The 17,410-nt window shown below is 37.9% G+C and overlaps 5 protein-coding genes across 7 annotated transcripts in view; 2 read left to right on the forward strand and 3 right to left on the reverse strand.

Moving 5' to 3' along the window:
• The window catches only part of Ets65a (DNA-binding protein D-ETS-3), an 81,472-nt gene extending 80,365 nt beyond the window's left edge, over positions 1-1,107 (forward strand). For all 3 annotated transcript variants that reach the window (XM_076793937.1, XM_076793935.1, XM_076793936.1), the window contains one exon: positions 771-1,107. In XM_076793937.1, the coding sequence (XP_076650052.1) occupies positions 771-1,107 (337 nt within the window). The remainder of the gene's footprint in view (positions 1-770) is intronic.
• The window catches only part of Mvd (mevalonate diphosphate decarboxylase), a 106,740-nt gene that overhangs the window by 29,563 nt on the left and 59,767 nt on the right, over positions 1-17,410 (reverse strand). The gene's annotated exons all lie outside the window — the stretch shown is intronic.
• Positions 9,810-11,493, forward strand: LOC143356899 (pyrimidodiazepine synthase). Its single transcript, XM_076792944.1, has 5 exons — positions 9,810-10,090; positions 10,177-10,282; positions 10,423-10,666; positions 10,739-10,960; positions 11,050-11,493. The coding sequence occupies exons 1-5, from the start codon at positions 10,066-10,068 to the stop codon at positions 11,176-11,178; spliced, it is 726 nt and encodes a 241-aa protein (XP_076649059.1). The 5' UTR covers positions 9,810-10,065; the 3' UTR covers positions 11,179-11,493.
• LOC143356900 (uncharacterized) lies at positions 11,651-12,300 on the reverse strand. The gene is made up of 2 exons (XM_076792945.1): positions 12,165-12,300; positions 11,651-12,056 (listed from the first exon to the last, which is right to left on the reverse strand). The coding sequence occupies exons 1-2, from the start codon at positions 12,213-12,215 to the stop codon at positions 11,784-11,786; spliced, it is 324 nt and encodes a 107-aa protein (XP_076649060.1). The 5' UTR covers positions 12,216-12,300; the 3' UTR covers positions 11,651-11,783.
• Cpsf5 (cleavage and polyadenylation specificity factor subunit 5) lies at positions 12,986-17,157 on the reverse strand. The gene is made up of 6 exons (XM_076793047.1): positions 16,938-17,157; positions 14,648-14,848; positions 14,504-14,567; positions 13,449-13,614; positions 13,252-13,366; positions 12,986-13,168 (listed from the first exon to the last, which is right to left on the reverse strand). Exons 1-6 carry the CDS (start codon positions 17,054-17,056, stop codon positions 13,147-13,149), a joined length of 687 nt encoding a protein of 228 aa, XP_076649162.1. The 5' UTR covers positions 17,057-17,157; the 3' UTR covers positions 12,986-13,146.

Consider the following 17,410-nt stretch of genomic DNA (forward strand, 5'->3'; position numbering starts at 1 on the left):
ATCGGATTCAATATCAAGGAACTTTCGATAGGAATCAGGTAGAGCGATGAAATTTTTTTTAAATGAAAGCTGCAACTTTGTAGAATATGGGAAAAATAGAGAGATTGTGGTACGAACGTTTTTTAACCTCGAGAAAATTCGTTAAACGCGCATAAATTCCAGAAAATTTTAGTTTTTCCAATACCACGCGCGGAAAAAATTTTGTTTTAACATGCTATACATCATTTCCCATAGATTTTTTCACGCTGATTTCAAATCTGGTCTCAAAATTTGTCTACGACCTCAGGATTTTGCAAAAAATAGATTTTTGTGACAAGAACTAATGAAGTCATTTTTTCGTTGAAATGATTGGATGGTAATAATCTCTCTATTTTTCCCATATTCAATAAAGTTGCAGCTTTCATTTAAAAAAAATTTCATCGCTCTACCTCATTCCTATCGAAAGTTCCTTGATTTTGAATCCGATTTTGTCCAAATTGCCCACTGTGCGCCGGTCCCTAGGGACCGCCTCTAGACTTTCCGTTCAAGCCTCGCCGGTCCGTGCGGACCGGTAGGGCCTGCTTGACGTCTAACTGTGGCGTGAACGGAACGGCACGTAAAATCGGCGTGGCGTTTAACGTGTTAATCAACACGAAATAAGATCTTCAGAATTCAGGAAACGTTTCCGCTGTCTATGACCGTACAGATATACTCACAAGCTTGCTGTATAAATTGCTGTGTGTGTGTGTAAGTACCAGGTGGCAAACAAGGATTGTCGGTTGTGATTGCAGGTACTACTACGACAAGAACATCATGACGAAGGTACACGGGAAGAGGTACGCGTACAAGTTCGACTTCCAGGGGCTGGCCGCGGCGACGCAGCCAGCGGCGGCGGACCCGGCCGCGTACAAATACCAGAGCGAGCTGTTCATGTCCGGGTACGGGCACGCGAAGCTGAATCTGATGCCGCCGCCAGCCGCCTCGGTGTCGGTCTCCGTTCCCGGCGGCCTGTTCCAATCAGCGTCCAGCTACTGGTCGACGAGCCCCGGCGCGAACCTGTACGCGGGTCACCACACGGCCTCCGGCCATGTGCCGCCCCATCTGGGCACCTACCCCCACTACGCATGACCCACCGCCGAGCATTGGGGCGCACTGGGTACGCCACGTTAACGAGTTTCTACCGAGAGAATTAAGCGACCAGGTCGGACCCGACTGGTCACCGTGGACCGTCGGCCTCTCTGTACAGTTTTCGCGTCGTCCGTCTTCGCTACCTTCTGCAAACACCGCGCCACGCTCCTCCACTTACGTACCCTTCAGCTAGAAATCGAATTCAGAATGAAACTCGCCGAGTTGCCCTCGATAGTAGTTTTTATCCCGGGTGGACACTGTGTTGAGAGTCACTCGAGTGTCCACGCGCGAGAAATACTATCGCGAGCAAGTCGCCAGAGTTTTACTCTCGAACGGACACCTAGCTTTTCTTACCCTCTTGTTAAATGAACGTGTCCATTTGATAGTGAAACTCAGTTGCCCTCAATAGGATTTTTTATCGCGAGTGGACACTGTGTTGAGAGTCACTCTGTCAGCATCGAGCCGCTCGAGAGCGACTCTTAACACAGCGTCCACTCGCGAGAAATATTATACTATCGAGAGTGACTGGCGAGAGTTCTACTCTGAAGTGGACACCCAACTTTTCTCACCCTCTTGCATTAGCAAGCTTTCGCTTGCCCTCTACGGCTCCTTGTAACTTTCAAGTCGCATACAGGCTGGTATAAACGGGCACGAAGTAACTCTATCTGCGAAAATTAGTAGAAAAGAATGGATAACATTTCTTCGGTGGACGCTTCGTTTTCGAGAAAATCGAGTTTGTACGTCCGGCGGCTGGCGCGTCTGATCACAGGCCAACCAATTCTACTTCTTCTGAGTACAGGGCCACGCGAATGGCGTCGGACTTTGAAACGGAACATGCTAATGAAAACAATTGTGCGAGAATAGTCTAAAACAACATCGAATTATCAGTAGAATTATATTATAAAGACACACCTAGGTTGTCTAGCTTTTCACGTTTCAAGGTACTCTCCGTATGCTTTGAAACAATACAAACACTTCCGTTTTCCCAATCCAGTACATTATATGTTTATGTTTGAAAAATATTGTTCCATTTCATCGAAGTACTAAATCACTTATCGTTACAACCTTCGTTCAGAAGCTGAAGAAATGTTTGATCGCAGAATCTATTTAACAAATTCTATTCAAGAGCTACTTCTAGGATGAAAATTCGGGATTTTAAATTGTTGAACAAGCAAATTCCAAAACGCAGGTCGATTAGAGTATCTTTCGAGGATACGTATTTTTGTATCGTGCGCCAGAGCAACCATGTTTGATTCGCTTCGTTGAAAATAACACGTTCAAGCGGAATATCGATCACGCGTGAAAACTGTACGAAAAAGATCATCGTTCATGGCCGACGGTGCACCCGAATTATTGTAAGAACGTTGTACATACAATATAATGGATTGCGTAAGTACAGGGTCGCACGTTCGCAGGACGATTCTCGATAGTCGATTTATTCGTGGTATGAGGCTAACCTGCCCAATTTATCTCCAAGAATTGAACAATTCGTGGCACTGTTTGTTAAGATTTATTCGACAACTTGTCGAATTTTCATTCGTAATGAAAAGCTCGTTTTCGGGATTCCAAACTTCACAAGAATACAAATTAGCGATCGTTCTTCGTGGAAAACGTTGCTTTAAGTCGGCAAGATCTCTGAGTCTCAGTGCTCAGAGGATCAAGGAAAAGATCGTTTCTTTAATTCTTGAGACAACTTGCAATTTTTCAAACGAAATAAGCCGTGTGTCGAGGATGATTCTGTTTTTAAAGGAACGTCGTCCTGCGCGGGAATAACAAACCGGCGGGCTTCCGTAAAGCCACGCCGGCATTTCCGACTGGATGGAATCGAGCACGCACATTTTAAAGATAGTACGTGCTAACGACGACGCGACGAAGCTGTTTTATACTAATCGGTGAACGAAACGAAATTGAAAGTGTCGATTCGAGATCAATTTCTGGAGTTCACGGAAATAACGCTTTCACAGTCGGTGCTCGCACAAAACACGCTTAAAACTAAACAGCCAGTACTTGCAATCCAAATTTCAAATATCAATCAGCACAAAAATCTAAAGTATCGTATTGTATATCAGAGACGGGGACAGTTATAGCTATTATTTTAGTATCTGTACATATATGTTTATAATATGCATGAAACTTTTCATTCTTCCTATAGTAACTTTATTTCAATCACCTTACAAGTCCCTTCGAAGATTTATCAAGTGCTGAAACGAATTTGAAGTTCTCGAAAATCCACCATCATCTAAGACTTCTTGAAATGTTAAAATCGTGTTTAACACGTTGACTACCGCGTTAATAATTGCTTGAAGAGTTCAACAAATAATACTTATGATAAACTTTAATTCTGAAGTTCTGGTTACAATGATTAAACTACTTTTTGGGGGTTGATTGTTCGGCAGTCAACGCGTTAAATAATTTGAAAATTCGTGAAATTATGGAAACATATGATTGACTCCCAGCTTTAAGTTAGGATTGGTATAGCAATGCGTTTTCGATCGTGGAAGCGTTAGCAATCAGACGTCGCGACGCCACGACACCTTGATCATCGACGAAATGTGCGCCATGTTCGATTCGGGCCAAGAGTAATGCGTGTATTATAAACTCTTTTAACTTATTTGTTACATAACGATGTATAGATAGAGGAACCGCATATCACCGTTCGTAAAAAAGACAAAAAAGAAAGGGAGAGAGAGAGAGAGAAAAGAAAAATCATCGTGAGGCATGCTTCTCGAGGTTGGCGCACGTTCAAGGGACGCGCGCTCGCATTGGTACTCTATCTTTTTTGGGGGGAAGGGATGTTCTTTCTACGACCCTTGTGACACACTGACCAACCAGACGGTATGATTTTACAACGAATTTTCAAGATTAGCGGTTCGGTCATAGCAACCTGACTCAATTACTAGCGACCAACGAAAAATTTTTACTATTATTGGGTGATCCACGGACTAGCGAACGATTTTCGCCCCGGATTAGCGATGGCCGAGTTATTCTCCATTCTTCCACTGGATGTTCGCGAACAATTCGAAACTAGCCATTTACCAATGACAATTTCAAGTTTTAGTCTTTTCGTTGTGTCTTCGTCATTCGTTTAGAGCTCCGAGATGATGTTTGCATGGTTTATAAAGTTTTATTGAAGCGTAGAACATTCTTCGTAACAGTGAAAAGACTGCGGTCAAAAATGTAATACGAAAATTTTTAAAACACTAGGTTATCCTGGAAAGTTTTGTCACCGTGGATTTATACGTACTTCTTATGGTTCGATCTTTAAGACACGCCATGGAACAAGCACAACTGGCCACAGTCTTGGTAAAATATTTCCCGGGGAGTTGCGGTAGCAATGTTTGTCTTTTACAAGATAAATTTAAACGTTAGTTTAAAAATGAATAGATGAAAATTTCTGGGATAACCTAACAAGGTAATAAATTAGTACTATATTACAAGAGAATAAAACTTGACGCATACAATAGAGCCTCTTGTGTCTCATCTAGTAGAAAGACATCAATTGTTGCGAATAATAGATAGATATAACCATTTTTTGAATGCCACATTTCATTCAAGCACTCATGAACCTTGCATCTTTTTGACCATCAAAGTTAAACCAGATTTTGAATACGTTTACCTGTGGACAGTTTTAAGATTATTTCCTAAATACCTTGAAAAAATATCTTAAATATCTTGCAGATCCAGACAGCTTTGTTGAGCCAGACTCAGCATTAACTTTTACACCAACAGTTCCCTGTTTTATTGAGTCCCATTAAATAATGTCATAATGATGTGGTTTCAAGTAGATGAATTGTATCATTTTGTGGCAAGTTCTGAAGTAAAAGAGAGGAAACACGTTGGACCGCAAAGGGTTAACGCAAAAATTCATTTACAAATCTAGACTAATAATTCTCTTCAGATCCCAACGATACAGTACTCTCGTCCAATAGTTCGCTTTTCAATAATTAGCCTTCTCCTTCATCGCGTTCATATTTCAAAAGTGACTCTCCTAATAGTTCGTTCAATACATACCCATGACTCACGTCTTTTGTTATGGTACATACATGTTTGAATCAAATTATTAATTATGGTAAGATGTTGATATATAATCATTTATTGTTCCCCTCGGGGTTACAATTCATATTACATCTTCTTCCTTCAACCGCTCTTACCCTAATCTTAGCCTAATAAAATTGATATAATTTTCTTTATTACATACAATTTTCTTTCGATATAAGACCCACAGCCCCGTATGACAAACTATTGGGAGAGATTACTGTACTCGGTGCTAGGTACTTAGGAGGATGTTTAGCAACCGGAGGCTCTACTGTATCGATATCTGACCAGGAGATCGATCAACCACCGACCAATCGCCCATCCCAACGAAAGCTCGAGTCGCAACAATCGGAATTCCAAAGTACAACGTCGAGTCATATCAAAGCCGAGCGTAAGATCCCCGTAGCCGCGTTCTCACCGTCGTTCATCGCCGATCAGCCGCGAGTGATGCGGTCGCTCTATCTATGTGGGAAGAACGGTGGGACAGGGTCACCAGAAGAGGCCGGAAAACCCGGGTTTTTAGGGCCCGGAGAACCCGTCCAGCGGGCCAGCCGAACGAAGGCGACCCAGCCCGCCGCGATAAAGGTGTACCTCTGTCGAAGAAGCGTAACTCCTTAAGTCGTATAACTGTATCATACCATTCGTAAGACCCCAAGCATCCCTAGAATTACTCTAACGATTAGCGTACCGGGCCCGACGAGCGCTCCGTGGAATCAACCACCGACGGTCGTTCACCGGGACTGGCCCGAGCAACGATTGGCCACTCGAATCGTTGGCGGATGTTCTCCGGAAAATCGTCTGAAACGGACATTTCGAATGGCACTTCGATTCCAAAGACTTTGGCCAATTTTCTTTGGCCAGAGAAGATTTGAACTTAGTCATTTTTGTTTGATAAATTGGTTAATGTGAAAAAGGGTTAAGAACGTATAGATTTGAAAAGAAATTTTCTAATTGACAAAAGTGTGGAGTCTTTCAGAAAAGATTAAGTTCCTTAGTATACAACAGGTGTTCTAACACTTGTCAGCCAAGTGTTTGTGTCGCTCTAGAAGGTAGGAGTGGCAAGAATCTACTCTAATGTGAATACTAGAGCCACAGCTCGACAGTAGTATGTATTCCTACATGTAATCATACAAGACGTCGTGATAAAGAGAAAGCGTATACAATCGTTCAACGATGACATTAATTCTACTTATCTATTTAACTCAGTTTGTGTTTTGTTAATGCAACACAAAATGAATGCTAAAAATAATGTACCTTTTCTCAAAAGTCATCTTAGTGTGAAGACACTGTGGAACAGAATCAGGAGTACTAAAAATATTGGAAAAAAACAATCATCAAAGTACAGCTCTTGATGATTGTAATAAATACAGCTCATTCCCTTCATTTTGTTAATTCAAACTCAACTTATGATTCGAGTTGCTAAATCCAAGAAAGATTTCGCTGAGGAAGTGAATTACGTTTGATTGCAGAGTCGAAATTTCATTTTCTGCATCTTTGATGTTACAGTGTCAGACAATGTTCAGTAATCAACACACCAAGATCGTTTGCGTTTGAGCAGACTACCGCTCAAAAGTATACTGTCTTGCACAAAAAATTGCAACAACAAGGAGTAAAGAACTTTGAAACATGAAGTGTTTGTGCCCAAGAAATATGAATTCCACATTAAATGTCTACTAAACAATGAATTCAGATGAATGAATGCTGCTCGTGTACACTGCATACTGGGGCTGCAATGTTTGTCCAAAAGGATGCTGAATCTATCGTCTGTAATTAAAGAGAATACTCGTGACCGAAGAGAAATGGAAAAACAAAATAAATAGTAAACAGTCAGGACTTTCATTGTACTTTGGTAGCTAAAGTGTGCTAACTCGCAAACAGAGCTAGGCCAGCAAGTCCAGAAATCGATGAATCATTTTTGAGCGATGGTGTACAATCTAGCCATTCGAAATCCGTTGAAGTTAGTGTCCAGGCCATCGCGAAGCCAGCCCGCTCGAGCCTCATTTTCCAAGCTGGTTCCACGGATCGTCGAGGGGCTCTAATGTAGATAGGGTGTTTTCATGTGTAGCGTAGGCGTGTAGACGACATAGTCATAGCGCGAGAATGTATTAACGTGTGCGCGATCGAGCGAGACCGATAATCTGTGTGCGTGAATGCATGTACGCTCGAGGTGTGTATGTACGTGCGTGCGAGTGGGCGTGATTCTCGAAACCTGTACGAGGATGATAATAATAAAGATGAAGATGATGACAATGACGGATGAGTGTGTGCGCGAGAGAATGAGAGAAAAAGAGAGCGAGCGAGCGAGAGAGAGAGAGAGAGAGAGAAAGAGAGCGGACGACGGGTTGTTTGGCACTAGCATAGACCGCGTTAGGCTAGGTAGATAAGCGACCCCTTCGAGTCAGAGTAGCCGAGTTTCGTCGGAGGTCGGAAGACTCTCTCGACACCGCCATCATCATAGTCACGGGGAAAAAGGGAAGGATCGAGGGACGTGTGGACGTTGAAGGGACACAGCAGTCGGTTGGGGGAGAGGTGCAGGGGGAAGGGGCGCTGTTGTTGTTCTTGTTGTCGTGCGCTTGTATTAAAGTCGCCATGTTCTAATTAAACGTGCCGACGGGGTTGTATCAGTCGTCGGCAAAATCAATGTGGCTCTCCCTGTATCTCTGGTGTCTGTGCACACCGCATCTACACCGACAGAGATTGCGTAACGAAATACACAGGCACATATGCACGCGCGCGCATCTATGCTCGCACGCGCGCAACCGAGCTAGCTCGAGCTTTGTGCTGCGAAGTTACTACGGAGGAAGAGGTGGAAGCCTGGTAATACCTGCTCGCCGTCTCGCTCCGGCAGCGTAAACGAAACTCAGAAAAATAGGAGACAAAGGGGAAAGGTGCGGACACAAAGGATAGCCGCGGAACGAGGATGAGAGACTCCTGGAGGGGTTGAAATGAAGAAAAAAAGCAGAGAGATAGACAGAGAGTGAGAGAGAGAGAGGGGGGGTGGGGGGAAGAGGGAAAGGGAGCTACACGGGGTGAAAGAGCGAAAGAGGGACAGAGGAAAAATAAGCAACACACGGTAGGTCAGCCTTGGTTGTCGGCGGTTGGCGAATTGGTCGGGTTGCCATGGAGAACGCCGAGGTATTCCCTGGATTCGGGCCCGCCCCAACGGGAAACCCCCATTCGGGAAATTCGTGGCGTCGCCGAAGCCGACGCGATGCCGAAGGTTTAGCCCGGCTCGGCTAATCGATTCTGCTACCAATCAGCGCCCGCGCCGTTCCTCCTCGTCCTCAACCAAAGCTGTTCGCCCACCTCAACCCCTCGGCAACCCTCCCTCGAAACCCGTCTTTCTACCCCCTTCAACACACCTTCCAACCCTGTCCACCCGTCTCCTGCCACCATCACCTTGTCTCCACCTACACGTGTCCTTCGCGCTACCACTCAGCTACCAGGCCAGCCGTCTGATCCTCTGTGTACGGTTATTACCACCGGATAGCGGCCGGGCTTTCTTGATAGAGGCAACGGGCTGAGTGGCCGCCAATCGACGCTTTAACCCCTTTCTCGGTATTTCCCTTGTTTAAGGGGAATGTAACGTGCAGCCTCGCGGAACACCCAGAGAGGTTTTTTTGGGTAATAGTTGCCAGTAATTAGAAGAGACCGTTGCTTTGTCCGGCGCTGTGTTTCGTTTTCGCTCGTGACGAGAATGCTCTTTGAAAGAACGCCGTTTTGGGGAACGGTGCTTTTCGAACCCTCCGGGAAATGCTTTTTTATTTATCTCCTTTTCTGGTAAGTTTGGAGTGAGATGCGGTAGACTGTGGAAGGCCTTGGAACTGAAATAATCATGGCTGCGGTTTGGAAAGCGGAATATTATTTGTTCCCTCTTGACGGAGATTTGTAAGATCTTTTATTCTTTTGTTTTAATCGTAAACATTTGGCCGAACCAGTTGTAATGTCTGTTTTCATTTGACAGAATGTCGGTGCAGAATATTTAACAATCAGCTTTGTCGAATTCATGTTCTCAATTATTAGTGGGTTTAATCATTGCTATTTTATTTTGGAATTTTCGTTGTTATTATCATCAGTTTATACCCATTCAATTTTCGGGAATTAAACTAAATAAATAGCTGCTGCATTGAGACTAACAGAAAGACTAACGTATCTACAAGAAGCACCTTTAACAATATATTTTAAAGAATTAATAATTAAAGCTGAAGGAGGTCCCAAGCCTGAATTTTAGTCACGTAAACAAAAGAACTTTGAAGAATTGATTACAATAAACTATTTAAAAAGTTGCTTTCCACCCTGCTTTGGGCAAAATTAGTATGTATTTATGTAATTTGAACTCGTTAATAGTTCAAATTATAAAAATACAAACAATTAATTGTATTTAATACTTCTCAAGTACTTCTCAAGGAAAACTACACACCAAATTGCAATTTGAGACTATGGAAACAAGATGGAATGAAATAAACAGTATTAAATTTAACTAAAAGCACTTCAACAATATCAGTACGTACATATGTTTCGAATCTTTGATGGCGCCTAAGATGGCGCTACCGTCTGGTTTTCTATACAAAACCTTTAAGTACCAAATATCCCTAGGAACAAAACACTAAACAGAAGAGTTGGTACATATGGAAAATGTTTTTCTCAAATTTTCCGTTTCTCCAAAACTCTTGGAAAATGAATGACATTTGTCAATAACTAATAGGAACGTCTTACTAAAGAGTTAAAAATACTTGAATACGTAATTTTTAAAGAAAATTTATTCACGTTAGCGACACGTGATGTGCGCTTCGAAACCTTGAGAATCTTTCCGTCATTAAAGCAACCGGCGTATAAAAGAATTTCAAACATTGTTTGAAGTGAAAGGGTCGTTGCAGATTTCTACAGGCTCTTGATTAATTTTCGATCATCAAGACAGCCGATATGAGTTCAAAACATTTAGCAGCTGGTAAGATAGTGTTACTAATATTTACAAAATTCGTAACTAACGTAAACGCACAAAGAATCATTCTTTTAATGAAACTGGTATTGCAGGATCTGTTGCTCCACCCATTAAACCTGGAAAACTACGTTTATACAGCATGCGATTTTGTCCCTATGCGCAAAGAATTCATTTAGTACTTGACGCGAAAAAAATACCGTACGTATAATTCAATCTAAAAATCGATTTAATCAACTTGATTATTCTATTTATTCTACCTTATACATATGTTTTATATTTTTTGTATTTTAAAGACAAACTTACCGTTTTCCTCTTAATCTGATATTACTTGTTTGCAGATATGATGTTGTTTATGTTAATCTGACAAATAAGCCTGAATGGCTACTGGAGAAAAGTCCCCGTGGTAAAGTTCCTTGTATAGAGTTGAATGAAGGAGAAATATTATACGAAAGCCTTGTCATTGCTGAATATTTGGATGAAGCATATTCCCAAAATAAACTTTATCCAATCAATCCTCTGGCAAAAGCCAAGGATAAATTGCTGATTGATAGATTCAATTCTGTTATAAATACTATTTATAAAGTATATATCATTTAATATATATCGCTTTCATAACATACTTTGTAACATGCAATAACAATTTATTTATTTCAGCTATATGTGAATGCATCTTTGGGATATGAAGTGTTTGAGGAGGCACTAACCGAACTGGAATTGTTTGAGCAAGAACTTGCAAAGAGAGGAACTGCTTTTTTCGGTGGTAATTCTCCTGGAATGTTGGACCTTATGATTTGGCCATGGTGGGAAAGGTCAGACATACTTAAAATTTTACGAGGAGAACAATATGGTATACCGCGTGATCGTTTTAAAAGACTGGTACGTTGTGCTTCCAATTCAGCAGTTTAATATAAAATTACTGTGTATAAATGGTAAACAATTATAAACATATTTATTTACAATTTCAGTCGGAATGGAGGTCTGCCATGAAAGAAAACTCAGCAGTTAAAATCAGTTACTTAAATACTGAAGTACATGCTAAATACATGCAAAGTCGTCTTGCTGGAACACCTCAATATGATTTAGTTACTGAGTAACTTAACAAATTTTATTTTCATATAAATACAATGGATTGTATTTGAAAGAAACAGTAACTGCAATTTTAGAGTGGTCCAGCAGATAACATTCGTTAAACATACAGGAATTGCCATTACAAGACTAATATGAAAAATGCATTTCTTTTTTTAACTTTTGTGCAATAACTACTATATGCTTTACACCAGAATAAAATATTCATAGAATATATTTATATAAGAGATAAGAGAAATATATTATTTTTGTTGTAAAAGATCTAATATTATATTATATTATAAAGAAACTGTTCCATTAAAATTAAGTTTTCAAAAAAATAATTAATAGCAGTGTTGCATTATTAACCTTAGCCCTTTCCAAGCCAGACTTCAAAAGCTATTATCACAATAGCAATGTAAGTAGACATGATCCAAAGATCATGCACTGATTGGTAGCATATCAGAAATGCTTGATCTATAGTAAAAAGTAAACTGTCTTGTAAAGATTTGTTTGTTCTCATGGCAGTCAATGAACATAGAATTATTATTATTATTGTGTGTTAATATTACTTTCTGGATATGATTCAAATATGACAATCATATAAAATTTCTAGAAATCTAGGATAAAAATATTAAATTATACTGTTTCCAAAAATGATTAAATATAATCCATAAAGTAGAAAGCATGCAAAAATCATGCTCCCCGCTACCATGAAAGATTTTGTGTTGTGCTTTCTTAAGCTTTGCAACTTTTCTTCATTCTTCCTAAGTACTTCCTTAACTTCTTCCAGCTCAGTCTCTATCCGCTCACGATTTTCCATCGTCAGCAATTTCGTTTTCAATCTGTTCTCGAGTACAGAGACTCTATGTAAAGAGTCTTGCAAAGCATCTTCCACTTTTTGCATCTAAAGCGTGAAAAGTAGTTGTGATGAAACACTTCATTAGGAGGTTAAGATGAAAGATTTCTCACATATCCAATAAAAAATTTATAGAATATGATTTTATATATGTACCTTCTTCATAATCGTTTCCTCTTGCACAATTTCTTCAGTCTGTTCCTGCATTTTTCTGTTATATTATATGAAAAAATCCACGAACATCTAAATAAATTCTCTGACGTTTGAATGTCAGACACACGTGCATTTACGCCACTGGAAAGTGGGTAAGAGGGGGCGTATATATACGCCTTTCGTAGTCAAAGGCCTAATCAACGCGAACTGATTTTTGTTAATATCAAATTTAATTTCCATAAGATACAATTTTATGAATATATAAAATCGCATGTCAGTCGCTGCAACTTGTTACAGTTTCGTTTTTTCATAGAAACTGTAGCCGATATTCAACTATTTGCAGTTGCTATGTTACATGAAATGATACATTCTAGGTTCGATCAGTTTAGTAAAACGTAAATTTGGTATAGTAAGAAAAATTTAGAGTGTGTATATACATATACGCGTTTCATATATACTGATAAATCTGTGGGGGTGTTTATATACGCCTTTCATAGTCAAAGGGCTAATCAACGCGAACTGGTTTTTGTTAATATCAAATTTAATTTCCATAAGATAAAAATTTTGTGAATTATATCATGGTTTTACAAAATTACATTTGTCATAAAATTATATGTATATTGAATTCAATACTTTTTTTGACAGAATTCATAACATAAAACTAAAACATTTCACAATTATATATATAAACGATAATATTTAACAATATATGTACATCTTATAGTAAATGTCGACATAATAGTAGCTATCAATAAGCATAAAGTGGAAAAATGACGTAAATACAAGGATTGAAGATTAAAAGTGCGAATGAATTGTATAAGTACTACTTAAAAAATGATTTAATTTGTAGTGCACGTCATATTATACATAGAACAAAAGTCTTTTTTGCCGTTTCACTCGTCCTCTCATACATACATATATTTATAGTAGTTTCTGTTAACTTAAATAAAATTACTTCACTTTCTCGCTTATGTTATTTTCTCTTTCACATATAGATAAAATTAAATCTGAAACACAAAATATAATAGAAATTAGAAAGGAGGAATGGTTACGTGTATGTATTGTAAATTCTACTGTATGTTTTAATTACCTGCAAAGTGACTGTGGTAAAGAGGAGATGATGGGTCCGTATCCTTGTGAATTATCATACAACTCGAATAACGGTGCTGCGACTAGTTTATAATTTTTTGGTACTGCGAATAAAGCTAAAAAGTAAGAAAAGTTTAAGCCATCAGTTAATAGACTTAGTACAGAGGCAGTGCTTTTAAGAGAAAGTATGAACATTACCTTTCTCTTGTAACTGGACGAGGAACAACCTTTTGTGTTCCTTTGGTTTGGTGATATGCGGCGGTACATATGGATACTGAGGTGGTTCAAAATTGGGTCTCCACCAGTTTCCTATGGTATCTTCTATCACCCATTCTTGCTTGACTCCATCTTGGCGTCCGAATGTCTAAAAATGAATTCAACATTAAACTATATTTTATTTTAGTTACACTACACTTTCATATATGTTTGATGTACGCGTTTAAAACACATCCTTCTTCGTTCAGTCCACTAAGAACATGGTTACACAATTTTATTATATATTTAAGACAACTATATAATCTTATTCAGTTTGTTAACATTTAACCTCGTCAACGATTCCCTAATATGTTCCTGTTATTCTTGTACAATCGATAATGTAAGCCAAAAGTATTTGATACAATACTTTCGACTTTTCTTGCTTACAGATACCTAATTGAATGAAACAGCTGTTGTACATAAATACATCATTTTAATAAGAATCTTGTGAAATGCATAAAGATTTGAAAACTACCTATATATTGATCACACCAGGGAAAACTATAATCCTGTACGTTTCAATTAATAAGGTTTTATCGAGAATTTTTAGTACTATCTATAATTTCATACAATTTTCCCTTTCGATATTTGCTTCACAGATCACAACAAAAAGTTAATAACAATCTGTACAATACAATCTTCTTGTTATAATATTACAATCTTCGTGGTTTGCTTCTTTCATATTTGAATTAACACATTACAACGAGCGTAATAAGAACAATGTTCTTAGCTAACCATGGCCCTTATACAAGGTAATAAGTTACAATTTTTATGGCTACGAACATTGAAGTGTCCGGGCATGCAGCACACTAAAGTGTAAATCCTAATGTAACAAATTAAAAAGTCCCTATTTTGAGCTACAGGCCCGGTTACATAAGTTCTACAAACATTTTTAGGATTGGTATAATAGGTTCATAAACAGTGTTACAATCTAACATATCAAAATGTCACTCCTAGCTACCTCGTAAGGTAGCATTAGGCATCGTGCTAACTGTTACCTCTGTAAGGAGCCGTTTTAGGCCCTCTACCTCGTCTTCTCCTGCATTTAGTTCTCCGCCAGGCCTACAAGAGGAATAATAAATATCAGTAAAACCAATAAATATAAATAAAAAGAAATTATTGAAAGAATGAATTGCACTTACAATTTGAAGAATGTTGTTCCCAATTGTAGAAGGAGGACATGTGGTAATCCGTGTTCATGTACCAATAAAACTCCTTCTACGCTGCGACGCATTCCAATTTTGTCAAATTCATCTCTCATGCGCTGAAACCTTGCTGGCACTGATGGATCTTTCTCGAAGAGTGGCTCTTTTGTTCCAAATGTATAGTTTGTCAAAGGATATCTATGATAAATGAGTTGCATTTTTGTGTTAGGTTCTTATATGTTTAACATAATCCTTCAGTAACTAAATCCAGTTTCTTCAACACTATTTCCACAAAAAGTATTACAGTATATAATCGTAAAGATTATGCAGATACTCACTATGCATCGGATATTTTGAGCATGTAACATTTCCCCTGGTAAGTTTATATCAACTTCCATATTCGATATAAAACGAAAAATATTATTTTTCATGCAAGCAAGAAGAATAATGTACAAATTCATGGTATAAAAATCATTACTTTTATCTGACAATTCTCACATTTAAAAATGTATGTACATTAAATAAAAAACACATGTAATAAAATTGTGAACAGGTATTGATAAAACATTTACCTGTAGAGATTTACAAAGCTTGTATATAAATACAATGTTCAACAGGGTTCAACAAAGTATCATATAACAAGTTAAGCGGAACGTTGTATCAAGTAATTGCAAAACTTCATGTAGAAACCACATACATATGGTTACTTAACAATAAAGTACAAAATATCAACTGCAATTGATATATACACAGTAGTGTAGTACTTATAGTATTACGTGTTACATTAGCCATAAACTTCTTTTACTAAACATATTTGTGTGTCGTTTCCTTTTTTAAAGTACTTAATACTTATGTTTATATTGCTATTATATTATAGTCTTATAATTTTCTTTTTCACACGTGTAATGTGATTATAGGGCACAGTACATTTTGCATACTCTATGTCAATAGTAAATTCTGATATTTTTAATGCTACGCAATCATAAATACTTGCATGCCAAAATGTAAATACTCTGTTAATATTCTTATATCTATGTTGTTGGCTCTTTACATCATGTAAATTAAAAAAGTGCATTGTAATGTTTTCATAGGTACATAGTACATATCGATTACATTCTTCACTGGTTAGTTGAGTATATAAAACATTACATATGGCGCATAAATACAGGATATAAATCCCAAACTGCAATGTATATTTTTTTTTGTTTATATTAAATTCGTCTCTTATAGGTTCTAAAACAATCAATTTTCATTTCATAAGAAGTTGTTTAAAACATTCTCAAACATTGATGTGCATTGTATAATTTCTTAGATTAAGAAACAGCCATTATTATGGCATAAAACCAATACATTCATAATAGCGTAAGTACAAAGTATTTTATAATGGAAGTTTCACTTTACATAAACTGCATGTAGCCAATTTATGAATAAAAAAAATACAGATAGGTTTCATTGGAAGAATTACAGATTGCATAATTCTTGGAACGCAACAATATGATTTGGATCATTGTTCTGTACATTTTTTTCTTTTACACGTGGCATCAAAGTAATGTATATTATACAAGTAAAAATAATGAACAGTGACGATTCAGGTACGCATTACAAAATAACAGTCACTGTTTAACAGCTATCACGATGATCATGAGAAATAACAAAAAGTATTTTGTACGCAAATATACATTTAATGTATAAAAGAGGCCAATGTACCCAGGTACATAATGGCTACTACTTTTATAAATTCATTAGTAATGGGTACGTACAAATGTAATGTTATAATAGAAATTAAATTTCTCTCAGTCTCTTAATAATCAGAACTTAGTATAGTTCAAATATAATACACCCTATGTAAATGGAGCACAGAGGGTATCATTTTAATCTATATTTGGAAATTTTAAGCAAACGTTAATAATTTTCGTTCAATAAATAGTATTACAATGCTTGATAAATAAGAATACGAGAATATAAGCAAACATGTAATAATCGAAATTTTTAATACAATAAAACAGTTGGTTATGTCGTGTTATGGCGCGTGAAGGTAAATCGTTAAATTGAATTAGCATCGGATATATTCGAATCGAGCGCTGCTTAAAATTTCCATAGTTACTTAACAAAAAGGTGAACAGCCGTCTCATGGTTGTACCATGTAAGATGCATTGAAAGGTGTTAGGAACATAATTTTAATTGCTAGCGTCTCTTAACCGGCCATAGTTGTGTTCTACAGGAGAGGCAGTCAAAACATTAACTCTAAAAAATAATGTTCTTAAGTCACATATTGATTATCACTTACAAATTAACTGTCCTGTTGATAGTTACAGACTGGTTCTGTACCACTTTCCCTTCAAACGAACTGTTACTTGCTCTTCTTGGCCAGCCACTTCCCTTTACTTGAGTTGTTGCCATCGCCATTTTTCTCTTCGTTACGCTCAGCAAACCCAACGATCCAGCGTCTAACCGCGCTACCAAACCACTTCGTGCCTTCTCCCAATATCCCGACACTGTTTTGCGAGCTAAACAGTGTTGCCAGATGGTAAATGCAATGTGTTGACCAGTGATGATAACTCATGCCGTCAGCAGATGTCGCTTCATTTTTCAATTGAAAATTCTTCAATTGGTAAATATTGATGCAGAACACAGAAAATAAATAAATAAAATACTACTACCTTCCGGAATCAAATACGCACCCGTATAAGCTTGCAATCCTTCAATTTTAATACAAATTTTCTAACATAAGAATGATATTGTAAACTGTCCTTAAATGCT

The sequence above is a fragment of the Halictus rubicundus genome, chromosome 9, assembly GCF_050948215.1.
Source record: "Halictus rubicundus isolate RS-2024b chromosome 9, iyHalRubi1_principal, whole genome shotgun sequence".
NCBI classification, from domain to species: Eukaryota; Metazoa; Arthropoda; class Insecta; order Hymenoptera; family Halictidae; genus Halictus; species Halictus rubicundus.